We start from the raw sequence: 20017 nt of genomic DNA on the forward strand, positions 1-20017 counted from the left end.
GTTTTAATGTTATTGCTTCACAGATGTACTGTGCCAAAAGTGCCAACATCAGTCAGGAACCGGGTCAATATGGAGGGATCACTGCAAAGTTGAGAATTCAGATATGGGGCACATACAATGGCGAGTAATTTCCTGATGTGGGGTTTCCCCTGATCAGTTGCTGTTACTTCGGTGTCAGAGCAGGCAGTATTATGTTCCCTACCTCCCAGCATTTTCCAAACGTTCACCTTCAGTAAATTAGCATGAAAAGTATTTTTGTAATATTAAGTGCATCAATCTGACAAGGTCAGTGTCTACCTTCTCATTCATGTCATGTTGATGTACCTCAATGGATGCATAGCACCTGGTTTCAGTCAGAGACTCTGCTGGTGTCTTTCGTGACATCATCTGACTACTGCTTATACCAGGACAAAAGAAGCTAAGATATTTAGGGAAGCGATATCAGAGATTCTAGGTAGTGCCATCGCGGCCGCAGGTCCAAGCTCCCGGGTGGAACCATGTTAGAACGATACCGGCGGGAACTCGGTCGGTCGACTGTGGAGAATCACCGCGGGGCCTCTTTCAACGGTCCCCGACCGGCGTCGCATCGATTGAGCGCGCGACTGGCAGCGATTCACCAGTCAACGGAGAATCGCGTCCCGGCGTCATGGTCTGTCTCAGCGTCATCTCCAATTCTCCGAGCCGGCGCGGGCTAGGAGAATCCTGGCCAATGTGTGTGAAAAAACAATTAAATCCCATGGATAGATGATAATGAGTAAAGAGCAGCAAAGAGGTCTAAGGAGGATATTTGCGAGGCCTTTACTTATATCATAAAAAGGTACCTGGATATTGGGGAAGGCACAGTAGATTTGAAACAGCCTAAAATTGTCCCAAATTCTAGAAAGCTGATCGATCCATTTGTGTTATTTCTATCTGTGTGGAATAAGAGAGCTAATTATCAGGTGTAGGCTTGAAGACTGTTTTTACAGCAAACACTTTGTGTATTGTTATCAATGGCATTCAGAAGGTGACGATTCAGATTGATTCACCTCTTTGACATGCCTAATGGGTGCAGTAAGTCCTAACTAGACTTCCCAAAGGCATGAGACTCAGTTCCAGATGACTGATTGTTAATTAAACTCAAAGCTGTCAAGATTCAGGATAAATCTTAGGGATGGATAAGAAATTAATTGATGGGTAGTAAACAATGACACCATATTGGAGGAATTATGTTATGGTAGGAGAAATGGACTATGAGGAATTCCAGTTATTTAAAAGATGTTTATTTTGATGATGCTTGTCAATCATCTGCTCAGTGGAAAGCACGCAGCATTACCAGGAGACTATTCAATGTGAAAGAGGGTTAATATTATCTCAAAGCTAGCGTTAAGGGTTGATATTTGTAGAGGAGATGTTCAATAGAAGGCATGGTGCTAGGTATCCAAAATCTACTGACTGGGGGCTCCAATTTAAAAGCTTAGTCTACAAATCGATGACTTCACCCTGTCTTTGATAAGAAGGCAGCAATTCCTCATTTTAGCACTTCAGAAGCCAATACACACTGGCCCTGCAAAACCTGACATAATTACATCTCGCTGATCATTATTGCCTAATTAATACATACAACAGTACATAAAGTCACTCACTGTGAATCTGACCTCTTAAAAACTGTCCTTTGACTGGACAGCAGAAACTGTAGCTTCAGGAAGTTTGCCAGGATAAGAGGTCTAACATTTGACATGTCTTCACTAATCAGTGATCAATGGCTGATTGCAATACTGGGATATGGTCAATTGAAGTTTAGCAAAGACAGAATTACAATGATCATAATTACTTGAAGTTGCTGCAGTACAAAGAGAATCAAGCTTGGATTAATTTGGATGTTTCAAACAACATCATATTTAAAAGCCTTTCGGGAGGGAGAGAACGCTATCCATTTTGTCAAGCTCGCACCATTTGGTGGTCTGCTGTGCTCTCCATAACATGACCCTCCGGAGAGATGTGGACTTTAAAGAGGTTGAGTTGCTGGAGTGACAGAGCTTATCAGAGGAGAAACAGGAGGTTGAAGAGAAGGAAGAGGAAATAGATAGCAGAGAGGTGACCAGGCTGTGCAAGAGTAGGGCTTGATAATCTTATCAGAATGGTATCAATGCCAGAGAACAGGCATGTTTCACCTAACCAAGCCTGACTTCATGCTCTGGAATTCAATTTGAACTGTTTTGAGACCACTTCATCCACTCTTACCACCAGTGCATAATGCACATCTGTCAGTGGTCTCACTATCCTTCTTCAAAGACCACGGCCGGAATTCTCCGAGCGCCACAATTGCGCTCGGCGTGGGGGCGGCGAATGGGCTTCGGATCCGCGATCGGGTCGGAGCCGCTCCCGGACCGGAGAATCGCCATCAATCGCGCGTGCGCGCGGTCAACGCGGTGTCGGTCAGGGGGCATTGAAAGAGGCCCACGTGACGATTCTCTGCCGGCAACTGGCCGCGTTCCCGCCGCCGTGGTTCACTCATGGTTCCACCCAGCGGGCAGTTGAGGCTGTGGACACAGTCTGTGGCCGCCCAGGTGGGGGGCGGGGGGATCCGTCACGGATCGTGGGACACCGATCGGCAGGCACACGCGATCTGGGGGGCCTATATTTTCAGAGCCAGTCCTCGGTTCTGGTCCGTCATGTTGCGCGGGGCCGCCGCACGCCTGCACGGACCCCCCGGATGTGCAGGGCCCCGTATCGGCAGCAGGAGCTGCGAGGAGCCTTCTGGGGCCCTGCTAGCCCCCCCCCCCAAGTAGGAGAATCACACTGGGCTTTCTCCAGGAAAGTCCAGAGTGATTCGCGCTCCTTTTCTCGTGGGCGTGGGGACATAGCCCCATTATCAGAGAATTCCGCCCCCAATCTTACCTTCACCACTTCATCTCGTTTGAAGTTTTGCTACTAAAGAAGTTCACATGTCTGAAGTTGTATCAAGATCGACAGTTTTACCACAAAGTAGGAAACTGCCCATTAGCAAGTGAAATGAATGTTATTCTTGCCTTGTGGCCTGGGGTGAGGTGCAGGCAGCCTGCTTGTGTGTCTTTGCTTTTGGCTAAGATGCACATGGCTCTCATCCTTGTCATGGAGGTACTTGTGGTTTCCACTGCCCTCTTGTATAGATGTCCTTCAGTGAGAGGAGCCAAGGAGGCTGATGAAGATGATGGCACCTTGTATGGAAACGCTCCCTCATCCTCATTAGGGACTGCCTCAGCCCTTGAATGACACAGTGACTGGCTGGAGAGAAGAATCGGATGGGATGTAACCAGCATCCACTCCATGCATCCTTGCATCATGAGTCCCATTTTGTGGATTTCAGTACATTGCTGCGGCATCTACTCAGAGTGCTGCCCCATATAGCTCATCGTGAGGTTGACCAGTCTGTCAATGAAGTCTTTCAAAAACCCTGAGTCATGCTAGTATACGTGAGCTTCAATGAGGTCCCAGTTCTCAACCCATGACTTCACATTGCCTCAGAGAACTCTGATATGTGGGATCATGAGATCGTGTTACAGAAGAAATGGTGCAGCAGTTATCATGGGGGATTTTAATCTACATGTCGATTGGTTTAACCAGTTCTGTCAAGGCAGCCTTGAGGAGGAGTTTATAGAATGTATCCGCGATAGTTTCCTAGAACAGTATGTAATGGAACCTACGAGGGAACAAGCGGTCCTAGACCTGGTCCTGTGTAATGAGACAGGATTGATTAATGATCTCATAGTTAGGGATCCTCTTGGAATGAGCAATCACAATATGGTGGAATTTAAAATACAGAAGGAGGGTGAGAAAGTAAAATCAAACACTAGTGTTTTATGCTTAAACAAAGGAGATTACAATGGGATGAAAGAAGAACTGGCAAAGGTAGACTGGGAGCAAAGTCTTTATGGTGAAACAGTTGAAGAACAGTGGAGAACCTTCCAAGCGATTTTTCATAGTGCTCAGCAAAAGTTTATACCAACAAAAAGGAAGGACGGTAGAAAGAGAGAAAATTGACAGAGGATATCGAAGGAAATAAGGGAGAGTATCAAATTGAAGGAAAAAGCATACAAAGTGGCAAAGGTTAGTGGGCGACTAGAGGATTGGGAAATATTTAGGGGGCAACAGAAAGCTACGAAAAAAGCTATAAAGAAGAGTAAGATAGATTCTGAGAAGAAACTTACTCAGTATATAAAAACAGACAGAAAAAGTTTCTACAAATATATAAAACAAAAAAGAGTGGCTAAAGTAAATATTGGTCGGGGCTTCCGGTGACGGCGGGCGGGAGGCGGCCACACAATGGAGGGCTCCCATTCGGGAACGGCATTTTCGGGGCTTTAAGCCCGGTCCCAGGGTCCACGGAGGCGGCAGAAGCAGGGAGAAGGCACGGTGGAGGCACAGTGAAGACACAGGAGGAAAAATAATAAAAATAAAAAATGTCGAGGGTGAGCAAGAAAACGGCCGGAAAAAAAACAGCTGAAGATCCGTCGGGGAATGGAAAGGTCACCGCGGGGTCACCAAGGAAAATGGAGGCTGGAGCACCAGGGAAGGCCGCACTGCTTACGGCTGAAGAAATAACTAAGGTGATGGCTGCGGAATTTGAAAAGCAGTTGGCGCAGATTGCGAAATTCATGGAGACGGTGAGGAAGGAGATGAGGGAGGTTTTGAGTGTGCTGGTGGAGGAGGCGGTTTCCCCTGTGAGGAGGGAGGTGGCGAGCGCAGTAGCGGAGGTGCGAGAACAAGGGGAGGCACTGAAGGAAGTGGGGGAGACGTTATTGCAGCACGGTGATCAACTTGCCTCGATGGGGAAAGAAATGCGGAAGGTGATGGACACTAACACGGATCTGCGAGGAAAAATGGAAGACCTGGAAAACAGATCCAGGTGACAGAATTTGAGGATTGTGGGGGCTGCCCGAAGGAGTTGAAGGACCAAAGCCGACTGAGTATTTTGCCGCGATGCTGGCAAAACTATTGGGGGAGGGGGAGGATCCCTCTGGATATGAACTGGATCGGGCTCATCGGTCGTGGAGGCCTGTACCAAAGGCGAGTAAGCCGCTAAGGGCAGTGACTCTGTGCTTCCGTATGTACAGTGTGAAGGAGAAGGTCCTGAGCTGGGCCAAGCAGAAGCGGGTGGTGCAGTGGGCTGGAGCTGGTATACGTGTATACCAGGACATTACAGTGGGGCTGGCGAGGAGGCGGGCTGCCTTCAACCGGGTGAAGAGGGCACTGTACATTAGCAAGGTACGGTGCAGCATTGTATATCCAGCGAAGCTGAGGGTGACTTACAAGCTCAGGGACTTTTATTTTGGAACAGCGGAAGCAGCGGAGGAGTTTGCGAAAGCAAAAGGACTATGGCAGAACTGACAAATTGAGGAATGGCCATGTGCCGATGTAACCTCATGACTGTATTTTCTTCTTTTTTGTATCACTGCGCGCGGGTGTAGAGACTAAAGGAGCCAATGTGGTATATATTTGGACAAGGGAAGGGACGGGACTTTCACTCAAAATGAGGGTTCTTTGGGGTGTAGGTGGATATGCGGGGTTTGTCTGCTAAAAGGGGATCTTTGGGCTTTCCTAGGGCCGGGCAAGTGGGAAAGGGACCCGGGCGGGGGCCTCCACGCTGGCCGGTTTAAGCCGGCCAGTGAACGGGAGTGAGGTGGGCGGAGGGGCTGCGGCCATCGGAGCCTGGCAGAACAGGGTCCGAGTGGTCTAGCCGGGGTGGAAAGTTGGGGGGAAGGAACCGAGGTTTGGAGGAGGAGTTTTACAAGAGACAGTGGACGGGAGGAGCTGGAGACCTGGGGTGGGGGGGGGGGGGGGGGGGGGGGAGCTGTGTAAGATTAAGGGTGACTACGGGTAATCCCTGATTCCTTTTTGACATTTGTTTATGTAAACATGCGGGTTGAGGTTTGGGGGTTGGTGGGTAGATGGGATCGTTGTTATTATGGGGATTGACATATTTTATTGTTTATTGTTGATGGATGTAAATGTGGGAGAAAATGTGAAAAAGGAGGAGAATTTAAAAAAAATGTTTTTAAAGAAGTAAATATTGGTCCTTTAGAGGATGGGAAGGGAGATTTAATAATGGGAGATGAGGAAATGGCTGAGGAACTAACAGTTTTTTGGGGTCAGTCTTCACAGTGGAAGACACAAATAACATGCCAGTGACTGATGGAAATGAGGCTATGACAGGTGAGGACCTTGAGACGATTGTTATCACTAAGGAGGTAGTGATGGGCAAGCTAATGGGCTAAAGGTACACCAGTCTCCTGGCCCTAATGGAATGCATCCCAGAGTGCTGAAGGAGATGGCTAGAAAAATTTAAAATGTCCTCGTGATAGTTTACCAATATTCACTCAACTCTGGGGTGGTCCCGGCGGATTGGAAATTAGCAAACGTGACACCACTGTTTAAAAAAGGAGGTAGGCAGAAAGCGGATAATTATAGGCCAGTGAGCTTAACTTCGGTAGTAGGGAAGATGCTGGAATCTATCATCAAGGAAGAAATAGCGAGGCATTGGGATGGAAATTGTCCCATTGGGCAGGCGCAACATGGGTTCATAAAGGGCAGGTCGTGCCTAACTAATTTAGTGGAATGTTTTGAGGACATTACCAGTGCAGGAGACAACGGGGAGCTAATGGATATGGTATATCTGGATTTCCAGAAAGCTTTTGACAAGGTGCCACACAAAAGGTTGCTGCATAAGATAAAGATGCATGGCGTTACGAGTAAAGTAGTAGCATGGATAGAGGATTGGTTAATTAATAGAAAGCAAAGAGTGGGGATTAATGGGTGTTTCTCTGGTTGGCAATCAGTAGCTAGTGGTGTCCCTCAGGGATCAGTGTTTGGCCCACAATTGTTCACAATTTACATAGATGATTTGGAGTTGGGGAACAAGTGCAATGTGTCCAAGTTTGTCGATGACACTGAGATGAGTGGTAAAGCAAAAAGTGCAGAGGATACTGGAAGTCTGCAGAGGGATTTGGATAGTTTAAGTGAATGGTCTAGGGTCTGTCAGATGGATTACAATGTTGACAAATGTGAGGTTATCCATTTTGGTAGGAATAACAGCAAAAGGGATTATTATTTAAATGATAAAATATTAAAACATGCTGCTGTGCAGAGGGACCTGGGTGTCTTCGTGCATGAGTCGCAAAAAGTTGGTTTAAGGTGCAACAGGTGATTAAGAAGGCAAATGGAGTTTTGTCCTTCATTGCTAGAAGGATGGAATTTAAGACTAGGGAAGTTATGCTGCAACTGTATAAGGTGTTAGTGAGGCCACATATGGAGTATTGTGTTCAGTGTTGGTCTCCTTACCTGAGAAAGGTCGCACTGGCGCTGGAGGGTGCGCAGTGGAGATTCACTAGGTTAATCCCAGAGTTGAGGGGGTTGGACTATGAGGAGAGGTTGAATAGACTGGGACTGTACTCGTTGGAATTTAGAAGGATGCGGGGGGTTCTTATGAAAACGTATAAAATTATGAAGGGAATAGATAGGATAGATGCGGGTAGGTTGTTTCCACTGGCGGGTGAAAGCAGAACTAGGGGGCATAGCCTCAAAATAAGGGGAAGTAGATTTAGGACTGAGTTTAGGAGGAACTTCTTCACCCAAAAGGTTGTGAATCTATGGAATTCCTTGCCCAGTGAAGCAGTAGAGGCTCCTTCATTAAATGTTTTTAAGATAAAGATAGATAGTTTTTTGAAGAATAAAGGGATTAAGGGTTATGGTGTTCGGGCCGGAAAGTGGAGCTGAGTCCACAAAAGATCAGCCATGATCTCATTGAATGGTGGAGCAGGCTCGAGGGGCCAGATGGCCTACTCCTGCTCCTAGTTCTTATGTTCTTAATATGTTCTTATCAGGGTCTCATACTGCACTCACTTTGCCACAGCGAACAAGGTCATTCAATCCCCTGTGACACCACACCCAGTTCCTCCACGTGACACTGCTGCTGTCCACTGTTTCTGCTACACCCATCAACGTGTGCCTTATTGAGTAGCCCTCTCCTGCCAACCTTTGGAAACAGAGCCACGCTCCTGTCTACTAGCCTCCAGCTTCCTCTTAAGAGCTGTGCCCATGGAGCATGGGCAGCTGTCCCAGGTTCCAACCTCTGCCTTTATTCCTATGAACTGGAGCTTCTGTTCTTGAATCAAAATGGAAATGGCTGGCATTGTACCTTTGAATCAGGCCCACACTTTCAGAGCCTCACCTCCATCCCACATGCACTGCCATTATTTGGCCACCAACCTTTCCAGCGTTACATTCTGATGGGACTAATGTTATGGTGATGTAAACAAATGGAGGAAAAACTGTAGGCAAATGTTCACAAAGTGGAATTATCTTGACTTTTCCACTGAATTCTCTAATATATTGACGGAGTTTGGTCTGCTTGCAATTTAGTGAGCAAAATGGGGGATTCAGCAATTAATTCTTTATACTAGCCAACAAAACAGAGAGAAAATGGCTGCTTGTATTTGTAAGATGTTGAAAAATTATCGGAGTGGGTCCATAAACTATTCATGAGATTTTGTTTGCGCTTATAATGGTTAATATTTTTAACTTGGCGTACACAGTAAATGTTAGGACTTTTTAGAGCCAGTTGCTTTTGGGCCTTGTGAATGTAAAGCTATTTTACAAAACCGAAGTATGATTTATCATCTCATGCCAACTGTATTCATAGCAGAGAAGAAAGAAATCAGAATTCACTGGCTTCATACAGATGGCTAAATAAACTTGAACTCAGAATATTCCAGTTGTAAAGGTGCAAAACAATTGGAAAGTCAGTGGGAAGTGGCATTGTTCAAAGACATTTGATGTATTTTTCATACTATACAGCTGGAAACACCAGCAGATAAGGGGTTTATCCAGAGACACAGGTGGGTAACCCTCATCTGGCCTGTGAGACACTTTATCTTTTTAATATGTGCAGGAATTTGTCAATCACGTGTGTGGAATAATCTAAGTTCTTGTACTCCAACCAAAGTTTTGAAGTTTGAGCAGTGCTCACTGCTATTGGCACCTAACATGAAGGGGCTCAGATTATGTTTTAACAAGTTGTACTTCAAAAGAATTCAGCAACACACAAAAAAGTACTTCTGCTGATATAATCACTTCTCTGTTGCTAATGTGGCCTTGGCTGTTTGCCTTTGCAGCCCCCAGTGAGCCTTTGCTGTGCAAATTTGCTGATGGAGGGCAGAAGAAAAGACAGAATCAAAGCAAATACACACAAAATGGAAGGCCGTGGCCCAGAGAAGGAGAGGTAAGTTATTGTCTAAGTCTGAATTTCTGAAAAAGCAAAAAGATTGTAAGGTCAGTACTAAGAAATTCTTTATCTTTTTTGCCTCCACAGACTGGCAAAAAGGAATAACATATTTGTTGTGATGAGTACAAAAATAAGTGAAAGCAGGTGGTCCAACAGACTAATAATCAGCCCATTGACCTAACTAATCTGGGACTCCCATCACCAAGTCAAAACCCATCGCAGAGTTGTAGATCTGCAGATTCCCTTTTCCAGGCAGTGTGTGCTTAGTGACAATTAGCTTTTGTCTCTCTGCTTGAGGATGGAGGGAGGGAGACAGAACCAGCTGACCTGGTGCATCAGACCTTTTTAACTGAAAGTAAACTGTATTCTGCATAAGGATTATCCTTTATTAGTAAAGGTAAAGTACATTACAACACTTTTCCATGATTGAAATAGCCACTCTGCATATTTGTGATCGTCTCCAATTCTGATTGTCCCAAAGGATTCAAATTTGCGTAGAATTAAATCAACATTTTGCCTTTGGCCTTGATTGATCTTATGAGTGTGGAAAAATTAGATGAGCCACTTTCAGGGGACTTTATTTGGAAAATAATCTATTTTTAAGGAAAAGAACAAGAATCAACATCCCAAGGAGGAAGAAACATGCTAAGGGGAGAACAAGTCAACCATGGCTGACACGGGAAGTCAAGGACAGCATAAATGCAAAGGAAAAAGCATACAATGTGGCGAGGATTAGTGGGAAACCAGAGGATTGGGAAGCTTTTAAAAGCAAGAAGAGAAGAACTAAAAAAAACAATAAGGGAAGAGGAGATGAAAAAGGAGTGCTAGCTAGTAATATAAAAGAAGATTGCAAGAAGGTTTTGTTGATATATAAAAGATAAGAAAGAGGCAAGAATGGACATTGGACCACAAGAAAATGAGGCTAGAGGAGCAGTAATAGGCAACAAAGAAATGGCAGAGGAACAGAATACTTACTTTGCATCAGTCTTCATAGTGGAAGACACCAGTGGCATTCAGAACTTCGAGAGTCAGGGGGCAGAGATGAGTGTAGTGGCCATCACTAAGGAGAAGGTGCTGGGGAGACTGAAGGTGGATAAATTTCCTGGACCAGATGAACTACGCCCCAGGGTTCTGAAGGAAATGACTGAGGAGATTGTGGAGCCAATGGTGGTGATCTTTCAGGAATGCAGGGAGAGTCCCAGAGGATTGGAAAATGGCTAATGTAATTGTTTAAGAAGGGAGTGAGACAGAAGACAGGACATTATAGGCTGGTAAGCCTGATTTCAGTTGTTGGTAAGATTTTAGAGTCTTATTAAGGATGAGATTGTGGAGTACTTAGAAGTGAATGGTAAAATAGGACTGAGTCAGCATGGATTCATCAAGGGGAGGTCATGCCTGACCATATCTGTTAGAATTATTTGGAGAGACAACGAGGAAGTTAGACAAAGTAGAACCAGTGGACGTGATCAGTTTTGATTTCCAGAAGGCATTTGACAAGGTGCCGTACAGAAGGCTGCTAAATAAGATAAGAGCCCAAGGTGTTAGGGGCAAAGTACTGGCATGGATAGAGGGCTGACTGACTGGCAGAAGGCAGAAAGTGGGGATAAAGGGATCCTTTTCAGGATGGCAGCTGGTGACTCGTGGTGTTCCGCAGGGGTCAGTGTTGGGACAGCAGCTAGTCACAATATACATTAATGATCTGGAAGAAGGAATTGAGGGCATTGTTGCTAATTTTGCAGATGACACAAAGCTATGTGGAGGGACAGGTTATGTTGTGGAAGCAGGGAGGTTGCAGAAGGAGAGGCTAGGAGAGTAGGCAAGGATGTGGCAGAGGGAGTACAATGTGGAAATGTGTTAGGTTATGCACTTCGGTAGGAATGTTATGGGCCAGGGTTTAGAGAACCCCAAAGTGTATCATGGAGTCCACCTGACCCACAACTTTTAATAGATTGTGGTATGGGGAGCACATGGCCCACTCTACAGGTGTGGTACAGCAGAAATGGAAAAGTATTTTTTAAAGCAAAACAATGTTTATTCTGTGAACTCAAGTTAACCTTTTTGAAACATACAGTGAACATCTTAGCAACCATTAATTCAAACACAACCCTCAAAGAATACAACACTAAGTAATGCTTAATAACTTCCCAAACAACATCCAGAAGACAAAAGAAACACCTTTTAACAGAAGCACATTAGGTTTACATTCACTACTGAGAACATTTATAATTCTGAATTCACCAAATGATCAAGAGATAGTCTTTTGATGGCAGCCAGAATAGCAGTACACCTCTTGGTCTGGTTTCAGCTCCAACACTGAAAACGAAACTAAAACACACCCTGCAGCAAACAGCCTAAAACGAAAGTTAAAAGCTGACAGACAGCCCAGCTCCACCCACACTCTGACATCACTGATAAACACCCATTTCTTAAAGGTACATTTCTTAAACACCCGTTTCTTAAATGTACTCTCCCATGATAGGAAGAATAGAGGCACAGACCATTTTCTAAATGGGAAAAGGCTTCTGAAATCAGAAGCCCAAAGGGACTTAGGAGTCCCACTTCAGAATTCTCTTTAAGATTAACATGCAGGTTACGTTCGCAGTTGGAAAGCAAATGCAATGTTAGCATTCATGTCGAGAATACAAGAGCAGAGATGTACTGTTGAGGCTGCATAAGACTCTGGTCAGACCACATTTTGGAATATTGTGAGCAGTTTTGGGCCCCGTATCAAAGAAAGGGTGTGCTGGCCTTGAAGAAGTCCAAAGGAGGTTCACAAGAATGATCGCTGGAATGAGGGGAGGCTGTGGCGGAGTAGTATTGTCACAGGACTAGTAAACCAAAAACCCAGGGTAATGTTCTGGGGGACCCCGGTTCGAATCCCGCCGCTGCAGAGGGTGAAATTTGAATTCAATAAAAATCTGGAATTAAAAGTCTAATGACAACCATGAAACTATTGCCAATTGTCGTAAAAATCCATCTGGTTCACTAATGTCCTTTAGGGATGGAAATCTGCCATCCTTACGTTGACTGGCCTACATGTGACTCCAGACCCACAGCAATGTGACTCTTAACTGCCCCCTCAAAGGTAATTCAGGGTGGGCAATAGATGCTGGCCTAGCCAGTGACACCCATGTGTCATGAGCGAATAAAAAAAAAGGACTAGCCTTATGAGGAACAGTTGAGGACTCTGGGTCTGTACTCAGTGGAGTTTAGAAGGATATGGGGGGGATCTCATTGAAACTTACAGAATACTGAGAGGCTAGATACAGTGAACGTGAAGAGGATGTTTCCACTAGTAGGAGAAACTAGAACCCGAGGGCACAACCTCAAGCTGAAGGGATGCCCCTTTAAAACAGAGATGAGGAGGAATTTCTCCAGCCAGAGGGTGGTGAATCTGTGGAACTCTGTTGCAGAAGGCTGTGGAGACCAAATCACTGAGTGTCTTTAAGACAGAGATAGATAGGTCCTTGATTAATAAAGGGATCAGGGGTTATGGGGAGAAGGCAGGAGAATGGAGATCAGAAACATATCAGCCATGATTGAATGGCAGAGCAGACTCGATGGGCCGAATGGCCTAATTCTGCTTTTATGGTCTTACGGCATCATCTATATCACTGCCTGTGTGCTAATGAACAAATGTCAAAAGGTTTCCAAATGCTCTTGAATAGGGACTTTTAAAATTTTTACATCCCAAAATAATCAGCATTACAACATATCCTTCATTGTCAAAAATCAAGTCAACATCCAGCATGGACCGAAATGACACAATCATCACTTTGTTTTCACCCTGCTTAATTCTGAACAGTATTCAGCATTGGAGCGGACTGCATTTTTATCGCAGTACGTAGGCAAGGGGTTTGAATCCAGACCATTGAGATGGCATACAAACCTCATCTCTGGTAATTGTTATGGGTTCAAGGTGAAGTATGTTCGATCAAACCTCAAACTGTTTCCCAGTCGATCACAAAGGTGTTCTTAAAGAGCCTAGTTAACATCAATTTTATCAAAGTTTCATATGATATTCCAATTTGTGTTTCAGCCGAGGCAGTTATGTCTATGGGTTGTTTAACCCTGGGGCAGCAGAACTGTGCCTCATCCTGTTCTCCCATAGCATCCATTCTATCTATTTTCAAATACATGTCAATGAACAATAACCAGGAGCAGGAACACTAACCTGAGGCAGCATTGGCAGTTGTAGCCTTCACACTGTCTTGATGGCCAGGGACTGAACCTGGAGCCATCCGGTTTCTATGGCTATTTTATTAAATTTTAAATGATGTTTCTCCAGCTTGAAACAGCACACTGGAGACATTGCAGAGGCTTGGGTTACTGCAACAGAATCATTTAACTGAGTGCCACCTAGTGGAGTTTGTGCCTGTGTTACACTGCATATTTAGTTGTGTTCAGTTTAACCCTTTGCAGCAAACCCAGTTTCAGGTTGTGGTTCCATTATTGTGGGAGCTTACAGAGAGTTGCTAAGGAACGCTCTTGTCATTTATTGATTTGAGGCATATGCAGTTTGAGAGTAGCAGCCAACATAGAACATACAGTGCAGAAGGAGGCCATTCGGTCCATTGAGTCTGCACCAACCAACTTAAGCCCTCACTTACAGCCTATCCCCGTAACCTAATAACCCCATCTAACCTTTTTGGACAGTAAGGGCAATTTATCATGGCCAATCCACCTAACCTGCACATCTTTGGACTGTGGGAGGAATCTGGAGCACCCGGAGGTAACCCACGCACACACGGGGAGAACGTGCAGACTCGGCACAGACAGTGACCCAGCAGGGAATTGAACCTGGTGTCATGATATTCAGGTAAACATCATGGTGCAAACATACATACATACTGATGGACAGATCAACGGACCAATCAATACACACGCAACACCACAGCCAATCAGAGGCAAAAGCATACACACTATAAAAAGGGGGAACACGACACTTCCGGCCCATTCCAGCAGGAGACAGCTCAGGGCACAGAGCTCACAGCAAGCGACTCAGCCATTCACCATGTGCTGAGTGCTTCTCCAAGATAGTGTTAGGGTTAGGTCCACAGATTCAAGGGTAATGAACGAACCCCAGTAACCAGTTTATCATAGTTTTATTACTAACAATATTTACAGAGTTGTACCTTCCGCAACTGTGTTGGTTCGTCTATGGAGCAGAGAACACAACACGACACCTGGGACCCTTGTGCTATGAAGCCACAGTGCTATCCACTTGTGCTACCGTGCTGCCCCAAGTAGCTCAGTTTTTTTTGGGGAAAAACAATCTGGTTTGCCTGCAATGCAGTACTGATCATTGTCCTGAGAATCTTTCCCAAAACAAAATAAGTAAATGAATTTAACAAAAGAACCCCCATGTGTGCAAAGAAGTTTAGTTTTTTTCTCTTGAAGGGGCGGTCAGTGAACAGTGCTCCTTGCAAACACAGTGAATGTCTTCCTGAGATGATAACAGAAAATGTAGCTGCTTGCCGTTGTTTATCGGAACAATGAAACAAATTATACATTTAAAACAACATTAAAAATCTGAGATTTTGATAATGTGCATGTTTTTTTAATCTTTCATTTTTTTCTCCTCCACATGCCTCGAATTATTTTTTGGCAGAGGGCAGATAAACAACAGCTCCCAGGCCTGTGTTTTTGCTATAGCGGATGTTTCTGCTGGGATAAGAATACAAGTGTACAACATTTAGATTCTCAAAGCTGTTCTGTCATTCAGTTAGTCCATGGCTGATCTGTACCTCAATTCCATTTACATGCCTTTGCTCAACATCCCTTGACACCCAGACCCAACAAAAACTAGCAGTCCCAGACCTGAAAATGTCAGTATCTTTAGCCGTTTGGGGGAACGAGTTCCAGATTTCCACACCCTTTTGTATGAAAAATGCTTCTTAATGTTTGAGTGTGGCCCATAGTGCTTCAATGTTCAACATTATTATATGTATTTTTGTTAATGAAGGGATATATATGATGGGATGTATGTTGATGATCATGTGGCATTAATTTGATTACTTCTGGGTGACTTGGCAGGATAATATGCCTGGCTTCAAGATAAACATGCAAATCTAATTTGCAACATCAAACAAAATGTAATCTGCAGATGAAGGGCCTTTTTCTTAGTTTTAGTATTTCTATTATACAATGTGCAATGTGATTGTGTTTTTGCAAGTCCTGTACATGGCCTGTACCTAGGAGCGATTTGAAATTATAAAACAAGCAGTACCAAAGCAACCCTGGGTTGGGCTCTTAACCAACAATCCCACTTTGAAACCCAATGCGTGATGGCCTTGCCAGCTTACTGTTTTGTGGTTTCTCAAGCGATCGATCGTGTCCGATCATCAGGTCCAAGTCTGAGTAGAGTGAATGTGCTGAGCCAAAAGGGATGAACAGAAAACTAAAGCATAATCCAAGAGAGTACTGGCACAGCTCACAAAGGCAGGTCCAATGTGAGTGTTTGTCTCTATTGCCTGATTGCTGGAGGATGGCAAAAAGAGTAAAAAAGAGGGTAAGATTGCAAACCAATGTTGCTTTTGATGGACTATCTATAAGTTGGCAAGCTGATGAGCCTACTCATCAGTCCTTTACTTCCAACAGCTCATTTATTTTTTAACAATGCCCAGCTTGAAGCTTAATTTAAAAGTATTCAGATTATATTGCATTCCAAATATTTTTAGGATTTAGTGACAGGATATAAAATATGGTTTCAATCATTTGTAAGCTTGCCATCACAGCACTGCTGTTAACAACATGCTGTGCTCTCACTCTATATCAACAATGACAAGCAACACTGAATGCTCAGAATAAAGTAGAACATTGTTTGCTGCACTCTAAGGGGGCTTAATGCCAGAGTAATTGAATGGATTTTGCTCAGGACATCCTTGCAAGAACTTTGAACAACTATTTTAATTTAAGTAAAAGTTGTGAAACTCTTCACCACTTGTAAAAGTATTTGTCTTTGAATATTAAGTGGTATTTCCAGAAAAGTACCTTGAAGCATTCTTCTGTTGCTGCCTCTTGCATGTACAGTTAATGGACATTTACAGTGTGCTGCAGGTTATATTCACCTTATTTAATTTATATGCTTTCTACACTTGTCCTAATCAGTCCTAAATAAAGTAACAAGAATCAAAGTTAGCATGGTATATTGGAATAAATAAACAGATAAATTGTCAGTTTTAATTCAGATACAAAAATTGATTGCCTCGGCATGAGCAAACATTCAGACTGTGTTTACATTGATTTACAAATTTCAATCGTGCTACATCGTCATTAAAAATTAATGGAATAAAAACATTAATTAAGCAAATAATTGGTATTAGCCTGAATCTGTTCTGATAGTTTTCTGGCGTACTTTGTTATAACTACACATCATACTCCATGACAGTCCTCTAAGTGACTAGCCATGGCTCAGGGGTAGTACTTCCACCTGAGTTAGAGGATTCTGGGTTCAAGTCACAGTTCAGAGATCAAAGTAGGAAATCGAGGCAAAAAATTAAATGCCGTGCTGAGAGAGCACTGTTAGAGGTGCTGTCTTCAAACTGAGACGCTGTCTGCCCAATGAAGTGGCCGATGGCACTATTTTCAAGATGAGCAGAGGAGCTGCCTAGTCAGTATTTATCCTACAGCCAACATCACTAAAATAGATTGTCTCATTTATGTTTGTGAATCTTGATGTGTGCAAATTGGCTGCTACCTTTTCTATATTCTACACTGCAAAGTACTTTTTAACCAGCAGTAAAAAAAACTTTGGGACCTAAGAATATAACAAATAGGGGCAGGAGTAGGCCATTTGGCCAACTGAACTTGCTCTGCCATTCACTAAGATCTGGCTGATCAAATTGCGGCCTTAACTGCATTTTTGTCCCACCCCCATAACGCTCGACTTCCTTGTAGATCAAACATCTGTCTAACTCGACCTTAAATTTATTCAATGACCCACAGTCTCCATTGCTCTTTGGGGTAGAGAATTCCAAAGACTAACAACTCTCAGAGAGAAGAAATTCTTCCTCACCTGTCATAAATGGAAAACCCCAAACTCTGAGATTGTATCCCGTACTTATAGACACATTCTCTCAGTATCTATCCTATCAGGCCCCTTCAAGAAATCTCTATGTTTCAATAATATCACCTCTCATTCTTCTAAACGCCAATGAATATTGGCCCTACTTGCTCAACATTTTCTCACAGTACAAGCCCCATATTCCAAGAATCATTCGAGCGAACCTTCTCTAAAGTGTCTCCAATACAGGTTTGCCCTTCCTTAAGGAAAAAAACAAAATGGTATGCAGTACTCAAGCTATGGTCTTACCAAAGCCTAGGATAGTTGTAGCAGGACTTCCGTACTTTTATGTCCCATCCCCCTTTGCAATGAAGGCTGACATTCCATTTGCCTTCCTAATTATTTGTTGTACCTGCATTCTATCTTTTATGCAATTCATGTAAGAGGACATCCAAACCCCTTTGTACCACAGATTTCTGCAATTTCTCTCCATTTAATTAATAATCTGCTTTTCTATTTTCCCACCAAAGTGAACAAACTTTGCCATGTTATATCCCATTCGCCATTTTCTACCCATTCACTTGGATTGGATTGGATTTGTTTATTGTCACGTGTACCAAGGTATACTGAAAAGTATTCTTCTGCGTACAGTTCAGACAGATCATTCCACATATGAAAAGAAAATAAATAGGGCAAACATAAAATACGCAGTATTAATACATAGACACAGGCATCTGTGTACTGCGCTGTAATGTTCTCTCAGGTGAAGCACACAGGAGTGTAGTACTACTCAGTAGAGAAGATGTGTGAAGAGATCAGATCAGTCCATTAGAGGGTCATTAAGGAGTCTGGTAACAGCGGGGAAGTGCTGTTTTTGAATCTGTCAATGTGTGTTCTCAGATTTTTGTTTCTCCTCTCCGATGGAAGAAGTTGGAAGAGTGAATAAGCCGGGTGGGAGGGGTCTTTAATTATGCTGCCCACTTTCCCAAGGCAGAGGGAGGTGTAGACAGTGGATGGGAGGCAGGTGCGTGTGATGGACTGGGCTGTGTTCACGACTCTCTGTAGTTTTTCTGGTCTTGGGCCGAGCAGTTGCCATACCAGGCTGTGATGCAATCAGAGAGGATGCTTTCTATTGTGCATTTGTGAAAGTTGGTAAGAGTCAATCTGGACATGCCAAATTTCCTTAGTTTCCTGAGAAAGTATAGATGCTGTTGTGATTTCTTGGCCATAGCGTTGACGTGGGTGGACCAAGTCAGATTGTTGGTGATGTGCACACCTAGGAATTTGAAGCTGTCAACCATCTCCACCTCGGTTCCATTGATGCAGACAGGGGTGTGTACGATCCTTTGTTTCCTGAAGTCAGTGATCAGCTCTTTAGCTTTGCTGGCATTGAGGGATAGATTGTTGTTGTTACGTAACCTATCCATATCCCTAGTTTTCTTTGTATTGTCAGCCAAGTTTGCTGTGATACACTTGGTCCCTTCATCCAAATCGTTGGTATAGATTATAAATAGTTGAAGCCCCAGCAATGAATCTGGTGGCACCCACCTAATCAGAGTTTACCCACCTGAAAGTTACCCATTTATCCTAACTCTGTTTCCTGTTAGATAGCCAATCCTCTATCCTCCAATATAATGACCCAATATCATGAGCTTTTATCTTGTGTAATAACCTTTGATGTGTCATCTTATCAAATGCCTGTTGGAAATCCACGAGTACTACAGACATGATTTGCTGGCCCTTCCCACTGACAGGATCTTCCGGTCCTGCTGAAGGCAACTCCTGCAGCAGATGTTCCGGCGACAGGATGGGCGAGCCACACAAAATGGCGAATACATCGGTGGGACTGAAAGATCCTACCGGCAGCCAATAGCGAGCCACTCTGAGACAGGTTGCGGTGGAGTCTGGAAAATCCCAGCCTACATCTACTGGTTCCCCTTTATTCACCCTGATTGTTACTTCGTCAAATGCCAGCACCTGCTATCGGGCTGCATCACAGCCTGGTATGGCAACTGCTCGGCCCAGGACCGCAAGAAACTTCAGAGAGTCGTGAACACCGCCCAGTCCATCACACGAACCTGCCTCCCATCCATTGGCTCCATCTACACCTCCCGCTGCCTGGGGAAAGCGGGAAGCATAATCATAGATCTCTCCCACCCGGCTTACTCGCTCTTCCAACTTCTTCCATTGGGCAGGAGATACAGAAGTCTGAGAACACGCACAAACAGACTCAAAAACAGCTTCTTTCCCACTGTCCCCAGACTCCTAAATGGCCCTCTTATGGACTGAACTCATTAACACTACACCCTGTGTGCTTCATCCGATGCCAGTGCTTATGTAGTTACATTGTGTATGTTGTGTTGCCCTATTATGTATTTTCTTTTCTTCCCTTTTCTTCCCGTGTATTTAATGATCTGTTGAGCTGCTCGCAGAAAAATACTTTTCACTGTACCTCGGTACACTTGACAATAAACAAGTCCAATCCAATCCAAGATCACAGCTAATGCTTCCACTGTCTTGATAGCCACTTCTTTGAAGGTCATCAGGTCCAGGGGACTTGTCAGCCTTTAGCCCCATTAGCTTTCCTAGTACTTTTCCTCTAGTAATTGTGATTGTTTTAAGTTCCTCCCGTGTGTTTGCTGCTTCATTTTCTACTAATATTATTGAGATTAGTGTTACCTGAGCATGAAGATAGATACAGACTACTTCTTCAAAGCCCCTGCCTTTTCCTTGTTCTCACTATTAATTCCCCAATCTCAACTTCTCAGAGG

The 20017-nt window shown here is 44.0% G+C and overlaps 1 protein-coding gene across 7 annotated transcripts in view; it reads left to right on the forward strand.

Moving 5' to 3' along the window:
- The window catches only part of LOC140425249 (RNA-binding motif, single-stranded-interacting protein 3), a 2012293-nt gene that overhangs the window by 1838952 nt on the left and 153324 nt on the right, over positions 1-20017 (forward strand). For all 7 annotated transcript variants that reach the window (XM_072509361.1, XM_072509362.1, XM_072509358.1 and 4 more), the window contains one exon: positions 9132-9238. In XM_072509361.1, the coding sequence (XP_072365462.1) occupies positions 9132-9238 (107 nt within the window). The remainder of the gene's footprint in view (positions 1-9131; positions 9239-20017) is intronic.

The sequence above is a fragment of the Scyliorhinus torazame genome, chromosome 6 (assembly GCF_047496885.1).
Source record: "Scyliorhinus torazame isolate Kashiwa2021f chromosome 6, sScyTor2.1, whole genome shotgun sequence".
NCBI classification, from domain to species: domain Eukaryota; kingdom Metazoa; phylum Chordata; class Chondrichthyes; order Carcharhiniformes; family Scyliorhinidae; genus Scyliorhinus; species Scyliorhinus torazame.